General features: G+C 37.5%; 1 protein-coding gene across 3 annotated transcripts; it reads left to right on the top strand.

Moving 5' to 3' along the window:
• Positions 1-380: 380 nt before the first annotated feature.
• On the top strand, positions 381-23,686 carry si:ch211-67e16.4 (uncharacterized). Of its 3 annotated transcripts, XM_051709071.1 has the most exons (6): positions 381-1,127; positions 6,471-6,908; positions 13,057-13,113; positions 13,213-13,427; positions 13,534-13,693; positions 14,509-16,423. In XM_051709071.1, exons 1-6 carry the CDS (start codon positions 614-616, stop codon positions 14,610-14,612), a joined length of 1,488 nt encoding a protein of 495 aa, XP_051565031.1. In that variant the 5' UTR covers positions 381-613; the 3' UTR covers positions 14,613-16,423. The 3 variants fall into 3 exon arrangements, with proteins under 3 accessions (XP_051565031.1, XP_051565032.1, XP_051565033.1); XM_051709072.1 differs by lacking the exons at positions 13,057-13,113; positions 13,213-13,427; positions 13,534-13,693; positions 14,509-16,423 and adding an exon at positions 20,985-23,686; XM_051709073.1 differs by lacking the exons at positions 13,057-13,113; positions 13,213-13,427; positions 13,534-13,693; positions 14,509-16,423 and adding an exon at positions 10,033-13,047.
• The last annotated feature ends 11 nt before the right edge of the window (positions 23,687-23,697 follow it).

Genomic DNA, 23,697 nt, shown 5'->3' with positions numbered 1-23,697 from the left:
CAAGAATTACAGACTCAATAAACTGGTCATGGTCTGCTTTCCTAGTTTTCCACAACATCTGTTTCCTGCTCCACAAACAATCTGGATTGGTGGGGGTATGTGTCTAGAACACCCCGGCAGCCTCTCGCGAGAGTCTCATTCGCTGTTGCTGAAGTTAGATTTAGGTTTAGATTTAGTGGTAGGATTGAGGTTAGGATTATGTTTACGAGTAGGAGTAGGTGTAGGGTTTCTGTAGGACTCTAAATAAACACAATAAACACAGTGTGTGAACTTCAAATGCGGCTCTCGCGACACTTTAGGTAATCAGGCGGTTACCTTCTATACAAATCTCTGGCTGTTAATGCAGTGAACCGGATGCGATTCCTGCTCCGTCCGTATGAGTTTGTTGTCGATGCATTACAGATGGGGAACGGAGCCTGAGCTTTTGTCTCACAAACGTACTTTTGCACAAATATAGTCGAATACCGACCGATCAATGTAAACTAGTTTAAACGCGCGATTGTTATCGACTCAGAAGCTGATCAGATTACTGTCAATAAACTCGCCGATCAGCCTGTTTGTGACGCGAGCGCCCGTCATTATCATCACCATCATCACCATCATCATCATCATCATGGATGTGAATTTGACCATCTCCCTGATAAAGGGCCAGATGGGCACTGTCATAGAGAAAGCCGTGAACGTCGCGGTGGAGACCGTGTTAGGAGAGATGATCCGGGTGGTCGGGCTCAAATTCGAGGAGATCAAACGCGAGATGTCCGCAAAAGACAAAGAGAACGAAAACATCAGGAAGATGTTGGAGACGCACCGCTGCCAGATGAAAACCATGCGCAAGTATATCAGCGTCCTGGCTACTAAAGACCCAAACCATCTGTATCAGGGAGACGAAGATATGACATTGCATTGCAGAAGAGGGCCAACAAGCTCTCTGTCAATGTGTGCAAAAGCCCCAAATCCCTGTGCCAGACCTAGAGTCACGGAACCTGCTGCTGTTGCTGGACCCTCATGGGTAAGACAGCAGATGCACATGTCCAAAGCTCATAATGTAGTCCAAGAGCCATTAAGAACTGAACATCAGCTTGCTGATCTCCATGTTGAAGAGATGCAAGGATCATCAGTCCATAAAGGTATGAAACATCTCACGTTTGAGTTCAAATAAAGTATACTGATAAACATACCTTAAAGGAATATTTTGGGTTCAATACAAGTTAAGCTCAACTGACAACATTTGTGGGATAATGCTGATTGTCACAAAAAACAATTTCATCTTGTTCCTCCTTTTCTTTAAAAAAAGCAAAAATCTGGGTTACAGGGAAGCACTTACAATGGAAGTGAATGGGGGCCAATATTTGGAGAGTTTAAAGGCGGAAACCTGAAGCTTATAATTTTATAAAAGCACTTACATTAATTCTTCTGTTAAAACACATGTATTATTTAAAATATAAAGTTGTTTAAAATGGTCATTTTTACAGTCAAATTAGGGTTTGTTGACATTACATCGTCACGGTAACAAAGTTATACAATTGGCTGTAACTTTACACAGAAAAGGTTTGTAAGTGATTTCATTACACTTAAATCATGTTTACACAAATATCCTCTATGTCTTGTGGCTATACTCTTAAAATAGTGAGTATTTTAACATTAAAAAAATTGGCCCCATTCACCTCCATTGTAAGTGCCTCACTGTAACCTTGATTTTTGCTTTTTTTTAAAGAAAAGGAATTAGTCTAAATTATTTTTTGTGGTGATCAATATTATGCCACAAATGATGTCGATTGAGCTTAACTTGTACTGAACCCGGAACGTTCCTTTAAATGCACTGTAAATCACTTTGGATAAAAGTGTCCGCCAAATATATACATGGAAATAAAAGGAGTAAACTTATTATAGCTACCAAAAACAATTATAGTGATTAAAGCTATACATGCATACACAACCAGTGAAAAGTTTGGACACACCTATAATTATTTATTATGCCTATACTATTTTGCAGATGTATTAATCAATATATTTTAGCTTCTTCAATGAGGCCACCCTTTGCCTAGAAGGCATTCCTGGTATGCAGTGGCCTAACTTTTGAGCTCTGAAACTTTAAATATGAATATGTCTGTGTTGTAAATTAAGAACACTTGAACTTTATTAATTATTAACTTATGTACTCAATGGCAATTAAATTAATAGGATGGAAAGAAAGAGCTTAAAGTTAGTCATTGCTCAGATAGGGAATGAGATATGGGTGTCAAGTTAATTTAGCTTTTTTTTCCTCATCTTTTTAAAGTTTGAAATTATCATACTGTCATTTTTGTTTTTTTAAACAGGGCGGAATGTTTTAAAATGAAAGAAACCATCTCATACCACAAAACATCCCAGAAATCATACAATCCATTGCTTATCCATGCTTGTGCTGTTGTTTTCCCACCAAAATTATGTCACTTCCTGGAGGATGATGTCATTAACCCTTAAATGCATGGGAATTTCACCAAACACTCTTACACATTCAGGTCTTTAGAGACCCGGCACTTATATCTATCAAAAATGGATCTACAAAATGCCCACATAGTGTCAAATTTCCCCCAAAAATTCAAGACAAATAAAAAAATAATAGAATAAAATATATTTTAATGTTTTATTTTTAATTTATCAGAGATAATGCAACAAATCATGACAAATCTAGAACAGGATTCATTATTTTCATTATTTGAAATTTCATGAGACGCAACTGGCTGTCAGATACACGTAATCTACACATAAGCTACACATGATTATTTTCTCAGGCACTTATTGAATCTAAATAGATGCACAACTTTCAGTAGTACACCCAAATATCAATAGTCATATCATACTGTTCATGTGTTGTACTTGCTATAGTTTACTTCCATGTTGTTTCTTCATCAAACAGCAATGCCACATGTAAATCAAGTCAATCACTGACACAAGAGCGCCACATTGAGTAACAAATAGCATGTATAATTATGTATGTTTACATGCATATGGGATACTGATAATTCATTGTTACACAGATAATCAACATGATATAGTATTTATTTGTATGTATATAGTACTTATTCATCTTGTAATAAACAAAGAAATAGATATCCTGTGATAGTAAACTTACATAGATATGAAATAATCATAAAAAATATAATTTATGGAAGTGCAAAAAACAAAACAATAACAAAAAAAAACAAAGCCTGACACTCTCTATTGACCATATACACTTTTGGTACTTTTATGTTGATGCAATTTTAGCATTTTTTTTGTTTGTGTTATGTTATTTATAAAAGATAGATTGAGGAATACTAAAGAGGTGTGGGCACAACTCCAAAAAATGGATGAGGAACAGGGGGTGGAATGAGGTCCCGGTGTCATGGATCAAACGAGTCCGCCGTGAAATCAAGTCCCCATTTGACGTCATAGCGATTCCATTGGCTCTCAGAAGAATTCTACAAAATCCTTTTATGATGTACATCAATATAACTTTATAAATGCTACATTTAATGACTTTTAAATCATATGTTACATATAATAGTATATAACCAAAGCTATAGGTCTTGAAATTAAATGTTTTTCAGTTAGCTTACATTTCGCAAGCTATCCGCTAAATTACTACTAAACCACAATATTACAAATATATTACATATTTACACACCTTACAATATTATATGCACACCAGCAATTATGTGGGATAAATAATTGTCCTGAGCAGGTTTGAAGACATTTAAGAACATTTAGGTAAAACCAGCTTTCCTAAAACATGTCTTTAATGCATGAATGTTTTTTAAATAAACATGTTCACTATTTTTGTGAAGCCAGTCAGTTTATTTCGATAGGTGTTTGATAAGGCATTACAAACAATTGACCCCTGTGACTCGTTTTCATGGGCAGACTCATTTCATTACGGCACCGGGTCTCTAAAGACCCGAGGTATGTGTTTGAGTGTTAAGGACCTGCAGCCAGTTGCAAGAAACCCCTTAAAGGAATAGTTCTCCCAGAAATTACAATTCTCTCATCATTTACTCACTCTCATGCCATATCAGGTGTTTATGACTTGCTTTCTTTTGCTGAACAAAAACAAATATTTTTAGAATATTTCAGCTCTGTAGGTCCATACAATACAAGTAAATGGGTACCAAAATTGAAGCTCCAAAAAGCTCATAAAGGCAGCATAAAAATAATCCATAAAACACCAGTGGTTTAATCCATATCTTCATTAGTGATATTATAGGTGTGGGTGAGAAACAGATCAATATTTGAGTACTTTTTTACTATAAATTCTCCTCCCTGCCCAGTTGTCGATATGCACAAAGAACGTGAATCGCCAAAAACAAAAGAAGAAAGTGAAAGTGGAGATTGATAGAAAAATAGGTTTTATGTAATGTTATGCTGCCTTTATATGCTTTTTGGAGCTTCAAAGTTCTTGCCATTATTTACTTGCATTGTGTGGACCTACAGAGCTGAGATATTGTTCTAAAAATCTTCATTTGTGTTCTGCTGAAGAAAGAAACTCATCCACATCTGGGATGGCATGTGGGTGAGTAAATGATGAGAGAATTTTATTTTTGAGGTGAACTATCCCTTTAAGGACGATTTATACTTCTGTGTCTAAACTACACAGTTGCTAACGTGCATCTCTCGAAAAATTTTACGATGCATTGCATCAACGCAGTGTGCAACTGCTGTGAATGGTCTGCTTTGTAACCATCACCCATCATGACAAAAAAGATATCTGTGGTAGCTTTGCATTTTCTTCAATATTATTTTAAGATCTAGGCATTATATTACATTGTATTGGGCTCGGAAGCATTGTTTTAATCGGAGCATTTGCTGTTTTTATATTCTATTTATGTTTCATGAAAGCAAAGCATGACAAAAAGACACATCTGTTTAAAACACGCAATTTATAAACTCAAAGCTTTTTTTCTCAGGGCTTTTACTTGTTATAATTTTGTGTGTGACACAACATTTGTTGTATTGTACTCGAGAACTTTCCAATCTGTACAATGTTTTAACTGTATATTTGGCAGTATGTTGAACAGTAAATAATCATATTTCTTAAGTTATAAAATGGAACACCTCTAATTTGTCAGCAAATTCAAAAGCACCTGTTCAGAATTGCTTATATTGATTATATGCATTGTAAAGTCCTGCTTCTAAGCTTTTAAACAACACCCATGCTGTGTTGGTCAAGCGAGTAGGTAATTAATTTGATGGTTTTTGTTTTTTTAGCACGGAGCATATATATATATATATATATATATATATATATATATATATATATATATATATATATATATATATATATATATATATAAATATATTATAATTTTTTTTATTATTTAAGCCACTCAAGAGCAAGCATACAGTATATGCCTGATTAATTTTCTCTCTGCATGGCAGACAACATTTTTTTTTTTTTTTCTCCCAATTTGGAATGGCCAATTCCCAGTGTGCTTTTAAGTCCTCATGGTCACATAGTGATTCGCCTCAGTCTGGGTGGTGGAGGACGAATCCCAGTTGCCTCTGCGTCTGAGACCGTCAACCCGTGCATCTTATCACGTGGCTTGTTGAGCGCACTGCCCTGGAGACATAGCGCGTGTGGAGGCTTCACGCCATCCACCGCGGCAAGCGCACTCAACTAACCACGCGCCCCACCAAGAACGAACCACATTATAGCGACCACGAGGAGTTCACCCCATGTGACTCTACCCTCCCTAGCAACCGGGCTAATTTGGTTGCTTAGGAGACCTGGCTGGAGTCACTCAGCACGCCCTGGGACTCCAGCTAGCGAACTCCAGCGGTGGTAGCCAGTGTATTCTACCACTGAGCTACCCAGGCCCCCACATGGCAGACAATATTATAATAAATATATACTTAAATCTCAGCATGCTTACATATATTGAACTCATTTTTATTTGAATGTATAATTATTTTAAAAAATGGCAACTTTTCTCAGTACACTAGCATTTTGGCTGTGTCCTCGCAGAACGATGAAGGCACACCAACGCAGAATATCAGGTTCGACGCAGAAGTTTAAACTGGCCTTTAGTCACAATATCCTGTAACCTATAAGGGTTTTCCTACTTTAAGGGGTTTTCCTGCAACTGGGCCCTGGTTTTTGGTAGTTGTAAGGATGTTACAATAGACTAACAGGATGAAACGTAAAAACTGAGAATATAGGGAAAAACCTATAAATTAATTATCAATTAAAACAATATTCTTATAAACACGCTTTGTTTAAATCATTTTGGTAAGAGAAAGGAAAAAAGAAACACCTGGAATATTTCTTTTCATGTTAGAAGTTAGTGCACAGCATTTAGTATACTACAGCATACAGTATATGATGTAGACATGAAAATGTACTGCATAATGAATTTAAAAAGGCACTTTTATACAATATTTACTCAAAATCTACAGACATTTTTGAAAAGAGGAAATATTTTTCAACCAAGTGATTTTTGTTGTTTCCATAGTTGACAATTCAAGCCATCATCTGGTGGACAGTCAAGGCCTACTCTGTGAAACCAGTGATCCAATATGGGGAAAAAACCCTCTCAACCCTTCAGAGACTGAGCACACAGACATGCCAGACACCAGTGTCCACTCAGCACACATGATGACTGATGACCCAACCCAAACTACAACCACCCAAACTGTGGCCTTTGGAGCAACATCATTTAAGATCAAACAGGAGGAAGCAGAGGTTGAAATCATCTGTGTGAAGGATGAACATTCAGAAGCAGCCAGCACATCTAGGTTTGAATATTCCAACCATGAACTTCACCAGCCATTGGTGGAACCAGAGCTCGGGGTCTCACTAGATCTACCTGGATCCTTTCAAGCTCTTCAGAGTCCAGGCACTTCAGCAGAACTTGCAATCCCAGCCTTCATCAGTGTGGACCCAACCACCTGTAAGTATTCGCTGAACATTTTTAAACTCACAGTGCTCACATCAATGACTTAATTTCTTCGGTTTTTTTGGGCCATTATGAACATGTGGACATCTTTAATGCCTTTAATGTGTTATGATGTCATAACTGTGGTGTAAAAACATTTGTTTTCAAACCATAAAATCAGCACTTCATTAAATCTTTAATCTTTAGCGATGAGTATTTTTCACTTTAAAAATGCCGAACAAGGGAATCAGAATGACAAAACAAAGACTGTTTTTAACTAACTGTTTTTTTCTGATAAAGAAAGACAGTAAAATAACAATCATCTCACAACAGCAATAACAAACACAGAAAACTTGAAATGAAGTGCACTGCACTAAATGACAGTTGTATCAAATGTTTAAGAATTTAATTACATGTAGCTGATCAAAAACAAAGAGGAATAAATCAGAGTAAATGTAGTGAAAAAAATATTAAAAAAACTAAAACTAAAATGAACAGGCACTTTTACACTTAAGAAATGTTCTGGGTTCAATATGAAATACAATACTCATATCGACAGCACTTCATATCGATTACCAAAGAAATTTAGATTGCCCCTTGGTTTAAAAAAAAAGTGGTTACAATTAGGCACTTACGATGTAAGTACACTGGGCAAGGCAATAAACAGGAAATTAATTTTTCTAAATTATTGTCTTAAGGCTTTATACGTGTTGGCAGAGTAGTGTGATTCTCAGGATTTGTTGCTCTTCGAGTCTCGATGATGTACTACTGATAACAAATCACAGATACTGAATTATTTGATGGATTCACCTTTGTTTAGTATGTAATGCTAAATACATTTTAAATTAAAGATCAGTATGTAAGATTCAGAAACCCTTGTTATTAATGACACCTGTGGCCGTTAAGTGAACTGCAGCCAGCTACCTGTTGCTCGTGCACACACTCCATAGGGACACGAGCATCGGCCAAAACAATGACGTAACGTACAAAGAGGCTGAACTTGATCCACCTGCATCATGCTGACAGATGAGGCATCATAATTAAAATGACACAGTTATGATTGTTTTTTTACTACAAACTTTGAGACTAAACTAAAACTACTTATCAGCTAACATAGCATACTGATACACACATACAGCTACATACTACCGAACTATACCAGACAGTTTACTGTTGTGTTGCACTATTGTAGGTTTTGTATGTCATATGTTTTACTACAATCAAGAAACCAGCATATTTGCTTAAATTTATCCTGTATACCTGATTTTTAGTATAAAGAGAAGATTGATGAAAATATTGGAAAGTTACGAAGCAAGGTAGCTTGCAATTCGTCAGTGTTACCAGGCAAGATCAAGTTAGCTAAAATGACACGGATCAGTCCTTATGGCACTATATTTCACATGCTTTGCAGTTATGTAAGCTTACCAGTCCAATAAGAAGAACACCAATTCAGGGTCGGTTTTGGTCTCCAAAACCGATTGAAGGTCCCTCCAGGAATCAAATGCCCTGCCGATGTTCACTCTAGTTTTCGTTCGACCACAATCACGTTTCCGTTTAGCCAGACGGGATTCAGTAGATAAATGTTTTTTTGTTTACTCTGAGTTTGTGTAGGAGTCGATGTTGTGCTGGGAGCCGGACGTTTCTTTCCATCTCTAAGATAACGTTACCTAGAGTTGCAGTTTGTTGTCGCTGTTGAATAGCGGAAGAGAAGCTGTTACTGTCTGAGGCAAGGCTCTCGAGAGCGCGCATAAATGTCACATCCTTTGGATTTTCCCGGCAAAACCGACCCGCTCCCTTCGCATGAAAATCAGTCTACAGGCTTTAATAGGCAACCTAGGAAGTCCGGGAAGGGCTCATTTTTTAAGTTGCATTACAAGCCATTCACACATTAGCAAAAAAAATAATGGTTTGATGATCTTTCTGACATCATATTTGAGGGAGTGACATCCAGTCTTTTTGACCACATGGTTTAAAAAGAGGTAAGGCTGTTTTCACACATGGTTTGCTTGCTTGGGCGAAACCCGAATTCGATTCCACCCCTGCTGCCGCAGCTCTCTTTTCACATCGTATTAGATGGCTCTGAACTGAGGTACATTTGAATCATCAATTTGAGAACTAGCATCAACTGTTTGCCGGTCTAGCTAGGTAATGATTCAAGAGGAGAAGGCAACAAAAATGGAAAATGTTGCTTGCCTTTTTTTCTTATGTTTATGTCCTTTTTGTTTGTACAACCAAAACGTAACACACACACAATAGCACTTTAGGATGTCTGATGTGAATGCATTTCAAGAGATGCAAAGAATGGGAGTCACTCACTGCAGAGACATATAGTTGCCTATTATAGTTTAATGCAGTCAGAAATGCATTCAAATATAAAATAGGCAAATTGTAAGTCATCAATTGTGGTTTCTTTTTTTCAGCAAATTATACTGGATTGCTTTCATACCAATTGCAAACTGTACTTCAGTCCACATGAATTCATGAACTGTACCCCTGACCCCTGTTTGCTTAGTCAAATCAATATTTCAAACCCAGAACCCTGTTATGAGGAACAATGGTTGCTGTTTTGTTTTTGATTGAATAATGTGGTGTTGTGCAATCAATGATAGCACACGTACATCACCCAGATGTCTATTTGATGTGTGTGTTTACATCTGGAAGACATATTTTTACACTGTTTGCTCAACTTCAATATGTCTAAAACATCTTAAAACATATTTTTATGATGTTTATCAGGTGATAATTAGATTGGGATCCTTTCCAGATGAAAAGATCTAAAACAGACATCTCGGAGATGTACGTGTGCTCTCTGGGATGATGTTTGCTAGTTCAAGCTGTTTTCAGCCATTTTTGCACCAAATTTCAACCCTGTATCATTCGATTCTGAAACATTTTTGAAAACAACAAGGTTGAATGGTTGTTACAGGGTTGAAATGTCTACATCTACATTATTACAGAACAGTTGTATCAGTACTGACAGTGGCCCTGAGGTTGTATTAAAGAAATAATTAAACTCAAAATTAGAAATGGCTTGTGAATGTACATATGATGAATTAAGACATGCTGAGTTTTAAAAGCACCTGTTCTTTTCGAACACGGAGAAGCTGAGCAAGTCTCCCTATTGGATTCCTTTTTTCAGACACAGTAATGGCAAAAACAGCTGCTGAAAGACAGAGAGAGTACAGGGCCAGAAGGGATGCTGATCCTGTACGCAGGGAAAAGTACCTCAGGAATGAGCGAGAGAGATGGAAAAGGGATATTGAGACAGGGAAAAAGAAGAGAATTGGTGACCTGGGTGAAAAGGCTCAAAGATGGAGGCGCAAGAAGTGGAGAGAGGCAAAAGAACGGCAAAAGAAAAGGGAACCAATTTTCAAAATAATTGCCTCCCCGCCAGACAATACCGAACCTAGTCTCATGGTGTGGCTGCAACCCTGAAGAGGACAACAGACAGGCTGTTAAGTCAGAATCCGGACTCTTCAGGGCATGTACACAGACCAGCATAACCTGGTGAGGTTGTTGATGAAGCCCTTGAAAGGATGCCATTCAACCCACTGGCGGTTCCATTAAAAGTGAGGCTCTAGCAGGTGGTAACTCCCAGGTGGCACCCAGTAAAATTACTTGCCAATGCTGAAACAGCTGTGGACTTCAAGTGTTACTTTACACAATATCAGAATACCAGAAGACTACGTGTGGGACATGGTGTTTGATAAAATAGTCCAGAAATCATCCTTGCCACAGACGATACCCAAGTGCTGAGTTTGGCGAAATTGCTTCTTATGGCCAGATTGTAAGGATGTGCTGGAACATATTCCTCCCTGCAAAACTGTGACATTTTGCTAATTTGCTAATAGCTGTGTCCCAAATGACGCACTGTGGAGTTACACTATGCACTCGTCTGTCTTGTGTATGAATTTTCAAAGTGTAGTATCGTCTCAAATGCAACACTAACGGTTTTTTTAACATTCGAAACATTCCTGTTTTTCAGCTGACGGAAGTGACGTTGCACACTCACGCAATGTGTTGCAGCTAGCTTTAGCATGCTAGGCAAACTAGTCCAACACATATCTCAAGTAATGTACAAACTCGCACAGCGTGGGGTGATGATAAAGCATTCAACTCACATTTGTAAGGTGCTGTCTTCACAGAAGTTTTGCTAGTTGCCACATTCACCACCTTCAGTTACAATTGTTCTGTCAGACCAATATTGCAGCCAGGTATGCCCGCTTTTTCCGCTACGTAGGGCAAACTGCGAGTGCTGAGCGAATGATGTGTCCAACATTGCACTTTCTTTTATTTCGGTTCAGGAAGGACATCATTCGGGTACTCACTGTACACTTCTTTTCATTGCATTTTTAGTGTGAACACTCTGCTCACAATACTTGCACTATAAAATGGCATAGAATAGTGCAGAAGTATGATATTTGGGACGCAGTTTGTGTTTATTCTTTGTATTGTATGTATGTATCTAAATGTACTATGGGTTGTATGTAAAAGATATTGATGATTCAGCTGATTAATGTATGTTTCACTAAAACAGCAGTCCCTTCAACCCTGTTAGCATTTTCAACCCTGTTAAATTGCATTCAACCCTGTTACGTGGTTGTTTTATTATTAATCATTAATAAGAAAGGTGTGAATATACATTTTTTATTTTATTTGAAGGAACCAGTAAATCTGGCACTGAATATTGTAGAAAATGAGTGATCCAGTGGAATACCATGTTATTAGTCTATGAATTCCAAACATACTCGGACAGGGTTTTCTATTGCACTTTTTTAATTAATTTCAAGAAATTCCTGTTGGAATTTGGGCTTGAGGTGGGTAAATAACATTTCTTAAAAGTTCAAAAACCTTTTCATGAAATAATAAATATTCAAACGTTAAATGTTTTTTTTTTTTTTTTGCTTGAAACGGTCAGGCACAAAGGGCACCTATTACTGAGAATGGGCTAAATTGTTTTTTAAAAATTACGATTTTTGTTCACTCTTCTAAAACCTGGAGGTTATAACACGAAGCAGAATTTATAACCATAAGTCAGAATTAAAAATATGGAAAGCTCCATATTTTAAGGCAGTCTGGAGGTTTCTCCACTAAATTTTACATTGAGGCAGTGAATCTGAAAAAACGAACAAACCAGTTTTTCCCCCTACAAGGATCTGTATGATTTAAAAAAAAAAAAAAAAAAAATGTGCCTTCATCTCAAGCTATTCTACGATGAGGATCACAAGACACATGCATGAACAGGTGAGTGTAGTTGATTTACTTAATCCTTAGAACGAATTATGTCAGCCGTGTCTCATATATGCAGGCTTCTAAATGTTATTTCTACACTGAAATGACGTTTATGGATTGTTTGCACCACTTTTTTATTTCTAAGGTAGAATTTTTCTTTTCTACATTTAATCAGACAGATAATGTCTCAACCTGACAGACAGTGTTTATTAATTGCATTGTGCAGAATCCCAAGCTAAATAATTATATATTGGAATATAACTACATCTTCATGAATGTAACAGGGTTGATGGTAAAAAGGTTGACAGTTATAGAGTTCAGTTAGACTTTATTAGCCTTGTGCTCCAGGTCATGACATACAGGGATGCTTATTTAGAATTTAATTTAATGCAGACATTTCTACAGATATTCACTTTTCAATTAGTTGTTTATTATACAAAATTGTGGTAACAGGGTTGAAGGGGAGAAACAATAATATGACATGTCCTTGCAGAGTTCACTTCCTAATCAAATGATGATGTCATATTGACTGAATTTGATGATTTATGGCATGGTATATTATTTACATAAGAGATAGTTATGATCGTAACAGTGTTGACACAACCTGGGGACACAACTTCAACATGTAGATAGCAATATTCAATATACTGTATATTATTTTTTTAATGTGTGTAGTTGCAAATGCAGCAAGAAGAGAAACAGGACATGCCAAAAAGGCATGAAAAAAGGAATGCGATTTTGTTTTGCGAAGTGTTTTCACAAATGCCTGTAATAACACAGTAAAAGTTGCCATCAGCTTTCATTGTTTAACTAATGAGTGACACAAAAATTCTAGTAAGTTGGATTGTTTATTTTCTTTTTACACTTTTCCAAAATGCATTTTCTAAAATTCACCATTAAGGTTTTAATTTATGTACATTTGTTTTTACAGCTTTTTCTGATGCGAGACAGCTGAGTCCAGGAAGTTTTGAGGCAAATCAATGCACACGCAAGTTTAATCACTTCATTACTTTGAACAATTGAACTCCAAAAATTGGTGTACATTTTACAGGTTGCAGTCTGAACTAAATGAACTGTGGTATTGCAGGTGTTGAGAGGGCTATTCTTGAGTCGCAAGGAGAGATGGACATGAAAATCAACCACCTTACTGCATTGGTTCAGTCTTTTATGGGAAACAGACGTCTTGCACTCCCACTGCTGATGGAAGATGAGCAAGGGGATTGTGTTTTGCCTCTCACATCTATGGAGGATCTTGACAGGTTGGAGCGAAGACTCATGGACAGAAGCATGATGCAAAAACTGGTAAACCTTGTTGAATTATGTAACTGAAGCAGGGACCACAATATCAGATCTACAATTGCCAGTGTAATTTTTTATTAATTATGTGTATTTATCTCTGTCGTTTTAGGTGAACAGATTGTCTATAAGTGGAGGGCAAACTATGAAAAAAACCATATGGAGAATTTGCAACAAGGTGTTTTCCTCCAGCGTTGCTAAACAGCTCAACTGGTGTGGAAGGGGAGACAAGCGAGGCATAAGAAGAACAAATATTGGAGTACTAATAATAGGTATGTCCAGAATGTTGTATTAAATTAATTAAATAATAATTCAGAATTGACTAGTGCTTGGCTAACAAAGCAGCCTGGTTGAACATACTTAACGTGCGTTTTTGCGTTACTATGGCGGTAACAAATCTCAAGGAGTCGATAAGAGTTAACTTCAAATTTTTGAACAATACAGTACTTTTGTATGACAATTTTATATGCATGTTGGGACAGTTTTGTTGTTGTTTAATGTTTGTGGTGTTTGATAGAAATGTCTTTGTCCAGGGCCTGGTTAGCTCAGCGAGTACTGACGCTGACTACCACACCTGGAGTCGCGAGTTCGATTCCAGGGCGTGCTGAGTGGCTCCAGCCAGGTCTCCTAAGCAACCAAATTGGCCTGGTTGCTAGGGATGGTAGAGTCACATGGGGTAACCTCCTCGTGGTCACTATAATTTGGTTCGCTCTCGGTGGGGCATGTGGTGAGTTGTGCGTGGTTGCTGCGGAAAATAGCGTGAAGCCTCCACACGCGCTATGTTTCCACCGTAACGCACGGATTGATGGTCTCAGACTCGGAGGCAACTGAGATCCGTCCTCCGCCACCCGGATTGAAGCGAGTTACTACACCACCACGAGGACTTAGCGCGCATTGGGAATTGGGCATTCCAAATTGGGGAGAAAATAAAATAAAAAAAATAAAAAATAAATGTCTTTATCCCTGGGATTCCTATGCTCTGCTAGAGGACTAAATATAATGTAATTGCCTTTATATTATAAGTGAAATAATAGTGTTGGTCTGATTCTTAATAAATTACTTATAATTTTATCTTTTCAACATGCAGCTGCAGCTATGAGGAACAATGGACTTCTGGCTCCCAATGAAGCAGAGGCGGAGAAATGTATAAAAGATTACCTGCGTTTGGCCCCAGGGAGGGCATCCTTTTAATTGTTTAAAAAAAAAAAATTTTTTGTTTTGTTTTATACTTAAAGGTGCAGTATGTAATATTTACTGTACTAAAGCATACAATTATCATATGTTATCAGAGATTTATGCTAAGTTGAAATACTGGCTTCTCCGAAAACAGTGCTACAGCCAGTATATTCTTCTTTGAAATGTCGTTCCGGGCCGGAATTTCTGTTTGTGTTTTGGTCTGTGTGATCCCGCCCACTGCCCATTTCCCAACAGTATTTCGACACACCGGGTTGCCAGATTTGAAACAAGTTAGCAGGCAAACAGCGCGCTACAGCCATGGAAGCCAGCAATACATCTAGCTAACATTGACCGAGATTGAAAAAATCCACATGAGCTGGTTTATAATTTTCAAACAATAAAAGCATTGCAAACGTATACATTAGCTGAACAACTTACAGTGTAAGGCTCGTCGCTTGCCATTGTCAGTTTGCTTGTTCCTGTTGCGTGTCCTCAACCTGGCAACCCGCGTGAGCTTCGAGTCTGGGGAGGAGGGGGCGGGGGAGACAACTCTCTCCAATATTTTGAATTTTGACTGCAGTACCCATTTAAAATGCTTGATATCAATGTTACATATTGCTCCTTTAAACATTTGCTTGTCAGAAGAATGACTGTATTGCATACTCTACACTGCTCATTAAATAATTTAGTAGCTACTTATTCTCTTGTTCAGAAGTTGAAATGAAAAAGTTTTCAGCTTGGATATTATTGCATGGGTTATTAACTTCATATTTAGTCATTATTATTGTAATTGTTATTTTTATATTAATGAAAGATTTGTCTAGTTGTAATTTACACTATTTCAGTATTCTTCAAAAGAGCAGGTTCATGTCTGCCCTTTAAGGTGCACTCATGCTGAGTTCCGAATTGCATACTACATACTACTCTTACTGTTTCTGCCATAGACATGTATGACAGAGTTAGTACGAGTAGTGTGGGTAGTATGCAATTAAGAACTCAGCCTCAGTAATATTTTAGCTGGCTCTTACTCATCCCGTCAGTCCCAGTAGTACTTGTGATTTTGGACCCTATACTGACACCTATCGTCCTGGATAGAAGTTTGTTTACTAAGTGCTGACACTTCACGCCAAAGATGTGGTTTTTGTTTTGTTTTGTTACTTTTAGACTTTGTTTTTTTTTTTTGTCTCATACTAAACGCATCCCTATTATGGACATTCTTGGATATAATTCAAATGATTTTCGTTTGTTGTTGCGCACTGGACTGAGACCGGGCAGCCGCGAATCACAACTTCTATGCCGGCTGAACAATGCCTTGTGCTCACGCTTGCCGTTTGATATCATGCCATTTATCCGTGATCCACGCAGTGAGAGCTGCAGGTAGTAGCGGTTTGTTTCAGCATTCCAGCAGGGACCTCTTGTTTGGACATTTTATCTTTCCACTTGAACTCATTCTGTTCAGACTGTCTGTTGAATCACACTCCTGCTCACTCTGGACTATACTGTTGACACAGGCTCCGGTGTTGTTTGTAGAAAGTATATTGTGTTTTTTTGTTTTGTTTTATTGTTCGGTTTGCTTGTTTTGTTTACATGTACTTTTATGTTTAAGCATTGACTGAGAGCGCTATATAAAGCAAACATGTTATTATTATTGTCATTATTAGTGATAGTAACTCAATTGCATGACACAGGTTGTCATGTGCTGTCGACATGGCAGCGCCCATGAAGGGGTGACCTACTCCATGCAAAATTTAACAGCTTAATTGGGTTACTGCACATATCGGGTCATTTTCAACATATAAAAAAATAAATAAAATAAATGCTATTCATGTATTTGTGTAAAACGTTTTTAATTAGCAAAAAACTTAGTTCCTTTAAATCCTAAATGTTGTGAATACAGCTTCTGGATGTTTTCTAGCATGTAAGACGGATGTTTCGGGTATGTTTTGCAGATGAGCACGCACTCTTAAAAATTAAACTATCCAGATGAAAATTAACACATTTTGTATATGCCTCGCCAGTGCATATGTGCTATCTGGGATGTAATCTGTGCTGCTGGATATTTGAAGTCAGGTGGCAGCAGCACCAGAGGGTGATGTCTAGATGGTAACACTCCTGCGAAAGTTTTGCGAGAATTGCAAATGCTGCTGCTAAGGTTAGGTTTAGGGATAGGGTTAGGTTTAGAGGTAAGGTTAAGTTTAGGCTTAAGTATAGAGGTAGGGTTAAGTGTAGAGGTAGAGTTTTAGGTTTAGGGGTAGGGTTATGTTTAGAGGTAAGGTTAAGTATAGGGGTAGGGTTAAGTGTTGTGGTAGGGTTAGGTTTTGAGGTAAGGTTAAGTTTAGGCTTAAGTATAGAGGTAGGGTTAAGTGTAGAGGTAGAGGTTTAGGGGTAGGGTTAGGTTTAGAGGTAAGGTTAAGTATAGGGGTAGGGTTAAGTGTAGAGGTAGAGGTTTAGGGGTAGGGTTATGTTTAGAGGTAAGGTTAAGTATAGGGGTAGGGTTAAGTGTTGAGGTAGGGTTTTAGGTGTAGGGTTAGGTTTAGAGGTAAGGTTAAGTATAGGGGTAGGGTTATGTTTAGAGGTAAGGTTAAGTATAGAGGTAGGGTTAAGTGTTGAGGTAGGGTTTTAGGGGTAGGGTTAGGTTTAGAGGTAAGGTTAAGTATAGGGGTAGGGTTAAGTGTAGAGGTAGAGGTTTAGGGGTAGGGTTATGTTTAGAGGTAAGGTTAAGTATAGGGGTAGGGTTAAGTGTTGAGGTAGGGTTTTAGGTGTAGGGTTAGGTTTAGAGGTAAGGTTAAGTATAGGGGTAGGGTTATGTTTAGAGGTAAGGTTAAGTATAGAGGTAGGGTTAAGTGTAGAGGTAGAGTTTTAGGTTTAGGGGTAGGGTTTGGTTTAGAGGTAAGGTTAAGTGTAGAGGTAGGGTTTTAGGTTTAGGGGTAGGGTTATGTTTAGAGGTAAGGTTAAGTATAGGGTAGGGTTATGTTTAGAGGTAAGGTTAAGTATAGGGGTAGGGTTAAGTGTTGAGGTAGGGTTTTAGGGGTAGGGTTAGGTTTAGAGGTAAGGTTAAGTATAGGGGTAGGGTTAAGTGTTGAGGTAGGGTTTTAGGGGTAGGGTTAGGTTTAGAGGTAAGGTTAAGTATAGGGGTAGGGTTATGTTTAGAGGTAAGGTTAAGTATAGAGGTAGGGTTAAGTGTAGAGGTAGAGTTTTAGGTTTAGGGGTAGGGTTAAGTGTTGAGGTAGGGTTTTAGGGGTAGGGTTAGGTTTAGAGGTAAGGTTAAGTATAGGGGTAGGGTTATGTTTAGAGGTAAGGTTAAGTATAGAGGTAGGGTTAAGTGTAGAGGTAGAGTTTTAGGTTTAGGGGTAGGGTTATGTTTAGAGGTAAGGTTAAGTATAGGGGTAGGGTTAAGTGTTGTGGTAGGGTTAGGTTTAGAGGTAAGGTTAAGTTTAGGCTTAAGTATAGAGGTAGGGTTAAGTGTAGAGGTAGAGGTTTAGGGGTAGGGTTATGTTTAGAGGTAAGGTTAAGTATAGGGGTAGGGTTAAGTGTTGAGGTAGGGTTTTAGGTGTAGGGTTAGGTTTAGAGGTAAGGTTAAGTATAGGGGTAGGGTTATGTTTAGAGGTAAGGTTAAGTATAGAGGTAGGGTTAAGTGTAGAGGTAGAGTTTTAGGTTTAGGGGTAGGGTTTGGTTTAGAGGTAAGGTTAAGTGTAGAGGTAGGGTTTTAGGTTTAGGGGTAGGGTTATGTTTAGAGGTAAGGTTAAGTATAGGGGTAGGGTTATGTTTAGAGGTAAGGTTAAGTATAGGGGTAGGGTTAAGTGTTGAGGTAGGGTTTTAGGGGTAGGGTTAGGTTTAGAGGTAAGGTTAAGTATAGGGGTAGGGTTAAGTGTTGAGGTAGGGTTTTAGGGGTAGGGTTAGGTTTAGAGGTAAGGTTAAGTATAGGGGTAGGGTTAAGTGTAGAGTTTTAGGTTTAGGGGTAGGGTTAAGGTTAGGTTAAGTATGGGTTAGGGTTAGTGTAGAGGTAGAGTATTAGATTTAGGGGTAGGGTTAGGTTTAACGGTAAGGTTAAGTAGAGGGGTAGGTTTAAGTGTAGAGGTAGGGTTTTAGGGGTTAATGTTAGGTTTAGAGTTAAGGTTATGTATTGGGGTAAGGTTAAGTGTAGGGTTAGAGTTTTAGGTTTAGGGGTAGGTTTAGGTTTAGAGGTCAGGTTAAGTGTAGGCATAGTGTTAAGTGTAGAGGTAGGGTTTAGGGGTAGGGTTAGGTTTAGAGGTAAGGTTAAGTATATGGGTAGTGTTAAGTGTAGAGTTAGGGTTTTAGGGGTTAAGGTTAGGTTTAGAGGTAAGGTTAAGTGTAGAAGTAAGGTTTTAGGGGTAGGGTTAAGTGTAGAGGTAAGGTTTTAGGGGTAGGGTTAGGTTTAGAGGTAAGGTTAAGTATAGGTGTAGGGTTAAGTGTAGAGGTAGGGTTTTAGGTTTAGGGGTAGGGTTAAGTGTAGAGGTAGAGATTTAGGTTTAGTTGTAGGGTTAGGTTTAGAGGTAAGGTTAAGTATAGGCGTATGTTTAAGTGTAGAGGTAGGGTTTTAGGGGTTAAGGTTAGGGTAGGGTTAAGTGCAGGGTTAGAGTTTTAGGTTTAGGGGTAGGGTTAGGTTTAGAGGTAAGGTTAAGTATAGGCATATGTTTAAGTGCAGAGGTAGGGTTTTAGGTTTAGGGGTAGGGTTAGGTTTAGAGGTAAGGTTAAGTATAGGCGTATGTTTAAGTGTAGAGGTAGGGGTTTAGGTTTAGAGGTAAGGTTAAGTATAGGCGTATGTTTAAGTGTAGAGGTAGGGTTTTAGGGGTTAAGGTTAGGTTTAGAGGTAAGGTTAAGTATAGGGGTAGGGTTAAGTGTAGAGGTAGGGTTTTAGGGGTAGGTGTGCTGTGGAACTCAAATAAATTGTGTATGAATTATGCATGCAATTTTATCCAGACTTTTCACAGTAGGTTGGTTACCAAATAGACACATCAGTGCTCTTTTAAATGATAGAAACATAAGCTACAGTTATTATTATTAGTATTGCATTTAAACTAAATTGAGTTGTTGTAAACTATATTCATTTGCAGGCCTGTTTTTACATGCCAGCTATTTAAGCTGACACGGCAGTCTAAATTTCTAGAATGCACTTGTTACAATGTAAAACAAGTGCATTCTAGAAATTTTTATTTCTTGCCTTACGTGTTGGATAAAATGTATTTTAAAAACTATTAACCCAAATCAAACTATGTAAAACAAAGTTATGAATCTTCTGTTTCTCAAAAAGATTAGGAAGTTGCATGACTATATCATCTTATCTATGTTTTGAGACCAAGAACATACTTGAGGTCGCTAGTTATTAGAAATTAGCAGAAGTTCTGATAAAAAAATAAATCTAAAACAACTTTCAGGAAACCAGTGTTCAAACCACACGTCACGATAGCATTACCGGTACAGAATCACAACTGATGTGCTAGTTCATGAGTTTAATATAAATCACTTTACAGTGAACTTTTGTGCTACCCAATGACTTGGCAAAGCTATGGCATGGTATAAGTAAACTAAACGATTTTTGTTGTACATTGTGTTATAGATGACAGACTTGTTACATTCTGTTGTGTTCTTCTCATAAAGTGTCAATTAGAACTTGTTTGGGGGCGTTATGAAATGGTTTTAAGATGGCAGAAACATCATTTCTGGATTCATGTAATGAATTATCTGGTAAGATTTATCATATGTTCTTACTTTATAGCTCTTACACTCATATTGAAATTATTTTGAGAGGTGACTGAGTAATTATGGGTACAAATACACTCCTAGCACATGCAATACCATTAAAGCTTTCCCAGTCTGACAATTGTAAGACATTCATTGGTTGATTCCTCAAAATTAAAAGGGTAAACTCTGGTGTTTTCAAGATATTTCTCGGTTGGGTATCCAAACCAGCCCAACAAAGCTGCATTGAGTTTGGGGCGGGACTATCTTTTTGTATTACCAATGAGAGAGACCAATTGTTTGGGGAAACCTGTTTGATTTTATGTGTGTGTGTGTGTGTGTGTGTGTGTTAGTTGTATAGTTTACAACAACTTGGTGTGTGTGTGTGTGTGTGTGTGTGTGATTCCATTTGGTGATGCTAGAGGCACAGAAATCACACACTTCAGCTTAAAGGGATAGTTCACTCAAAAATTCAAATTCTGTTTTAAGGTCTTATACAATAAGAGGGTCCTAGAACAAGATGAGGGTGAATAAATGATAAAATATATATATATATATAATTCATTTTGGGTGAACTATCACTTTAAGCATAATATAAAAACAAATTTAGAAAATGTGTTTTAACAATAACTTTATGTTGGCATTGTTTGAATGTATCTCATCTCTACCCTGTCTGCTCGTATGTAGATTATGACTCTCAGCTGTCCATGGCAGGGGTCCAAAAACAGTTGCGTCCAAAGCATAAGGACCTGAACCTTTATGAAGCGTACAAACATGGTCGGACCGATCTGAAAAGGTGTAACACAAACCGACGACGAGAGCTGGAACAGACACTACCACAGGCTCTGATATCAGACCTGGTAAGGGAGCGAAGGGAGAAAACCCGCCTTCGAGTGGCCCGCTGGCGTGCCAAACGCAAATTGCAAGCCTGTTTAATGGCCTCACAGACTGCAAAGTTCAACGGTACTCCCGGTCAGAGTACAGCTACCCAGCGCGGTGGCCTGGCGCCCTGTCCGCAGGTGAGGCGGGGTGACAGAGCAGCGTGGTGGGCATGGATTCAGAAGGACTGGAACATATAACCTGCTGTTGGAACTGGGACCAAATCCTGCCCATTCAGCGCAAACACACGGCATAAATAAGGGTCTGCTGCAGTCTGGCTCTACAGTTCTGTCCCAGAACAGAACGTCTGGAACTAAATCAATTTACCAATAATACAGCATGTGGAATGAGGGCAGTGTGGATTTATTTAGGTAAACTAACACTAAGTAATGAAGAAGGTGGGGTTTCAAAAAGGTCAAATTTAATGGTTAATAAAGTTTGATATTTGGCGCACACACACACACAACAGAGTCACCATTTTCCCAAGACTATAAACACAGAATGAATACCACACATTGATCATATGTGACTATAGTAAGCTTATTAACATGTTTTGTTCAATTTAATTCGATCTTTTTGCCTTCAGATGGCACATAAAAGCAATCAAATGCACAAACATACGCTGAATACCCCTCACACACACCATTTATTTTCTTTAGAACAACCTCTGCTTATTTCCACCATATTAATCCAAATGAAGTAGAATTAAAGGAATAGTTCACCCAGAAATGAAAATTCTCTCATCATTTACTCATCCTCATGCCATCCCAGATGTGTTTGACTTTCTTTTGCTGAACACAAACAGATTATTAGAAGAATATTTCAGCTCTGTAGGTCTATACAATGCAAGTGAATGGTGATCAAAACTTTGAAGCTCTAAAAATCACAAAGGAAGCATGAAAGTAATCCATGAGATTAAACAGTGTTTAAATCGATACCTTTAGAAGCGATATGATAAGTGTGGGTGAGAAACAGATCAATATTTATTTAAAAAAATTTTTTTTACCATAAATCTCCACTTTCACATTCTTTCACTTTTTGAAATGTCTGGTCACCATTCACTTGCATTTTATGGAAGAAAGTAAGTCATACACACCTGGGATGGCATGAGGGTGAGTAAATGATGAGGGAATTTTAGGTTGAACTATTTCTTTAAGTGATTGTGCAGTACATTCTTCAGTAAACTGAGCTGTATGAAAATGCTGATGGCAGCACAGTGTTATCTGATTGGCTGAAGACGAGATCAAGGTGAAAATGCTCCATTTCCTTGAAATATGTCTATCTTCATTATAGTGGCATAATCTTTCTTTGAAAAATTACATTTTTTGTTATAACCATGCTGAAAGTTGCATTTGTTGATTACTGTTGAATAACAGTGCTTTCTAAATGAGCATAATATGCCATGCAAAATGTGCTGATGGGTGTTAGATTTTAAGCAGATTGGTAGAGTTTTGCAAACGTGGTTGAACAATCACTTATGTGAAAAGCGGTGAATGTAGTTTATAGTTTAGGGAAATGAGTGTCTGTTTTGGTGGCTGATGATGTAATGGGTTGGAATGTTTAGCTGATAGAATGTGTAGAAAATAATTGAGTATAATTAATGTCTCAGCAAAAGAGAAAACTCTACCAAGAGCTGTATTATTTTTGGTATTGATTACCATAGAGTACATAATATCTTTTTTTTTTTTTTTTTTTTTTTACGAAAAGTGACTTGCAAATAAAGTATTGAGACTGATTCTTTTACAGTTCAGGACAGGAGTGGGAGCTTTGTGATATAAAATTACAAGATATGAATATTAGCTTATTTCAAACTTATCTTTGAATGAGAACTTAATCTTATATATTTATTTTTTTATTTTTATCTTAATATGTGCATTTATTGGACAGTTTTATCAATGTTTTAAATAATGTTTATCAAAAAGAATTTTATTAGGATTATGAGAAGCAACAAAGCATCCGCATCATAACTGCACAATATTTATGTATGACAATACACAATGTGTCTCATAAACCCTATGATGAATGGCCATTTCAACCTTTTATAACACATTTACACTGCGTATATGGGGTTGAGCTTGCTTGTTTTATGAAACTGTTTCAAGAAATGTTAATTTTGAGTTGGGTTCAATGGCATTTCATAATCCTTTAAAGCTCTACATTAGAATAGGTTTAGGACAAAGTCCATCTGTTACACTAGGTAGACTCTGATTAAAAAAATGAAAATGTTCTTCCTACATACACTATATGAATTGATCATTTGAATATTCTATGTACAGTGTTTTTATGATGTTTAATGGTAATTAAACTATTAATTTAAATTGTTAATTCACATACAGTGGTGGGTGGATATATAAAGTAAAATACAGGATTGTTCCTAAAATCAACACAGCCAGATATGCTATGCTCCTGGGTAGTCCATTTACCAGCAGTGCAAATGTTAAATTGTGTAACAAGCTTTCATTGCATTAAAGAAACAACACAAACAAATCTGTGCTGCTTCATTGTGTTCAGTTAATTTATA

This window comes from Myxocyprinus asiaticus, chromosome 10 (genome assembly GCF_019703515.2).
Source record: "Myxocyprinus asiaticus isolate MX2 ecotype Aquarium Trade chromosome 10, UBuf_Myxa_2, whole genome shotgun sequence".
In the NCBI taxonomy this organism is placed as follows: Eukaryota; Metazoa; Chordata; class Actinopteri; order Cypriniformes; family Catostomidae; genus Myxocyprinus; species Myxocyprinus asiaticus.
This window is presented reverse-complemented; position numbering and strand designations above follow the sequence as displayed.

Coding starts and splice junctions, on each gene's coding strand:
- si:ch211-67e16.4 (XM_051709071.1), top strand. CDS start 614: ATGGATGTGAATTTGACCATCTCCCTGATAAAGGGCCAGATGGGCACT. Junction 6,909..13,056: donor CAGTGTGGACCCAACCACCT/GTAAGTATTCGC, acceptor TTGTTTTTACAG/CTTTTTCTGATGCGAGACAG. Junction 13,694..14,508: donor TATTGGAGTACTAATAATAG/GTATGTCCAGAA, acceptor TTCAACATGCAG/CTGCAGCTATGAGGAACAAT.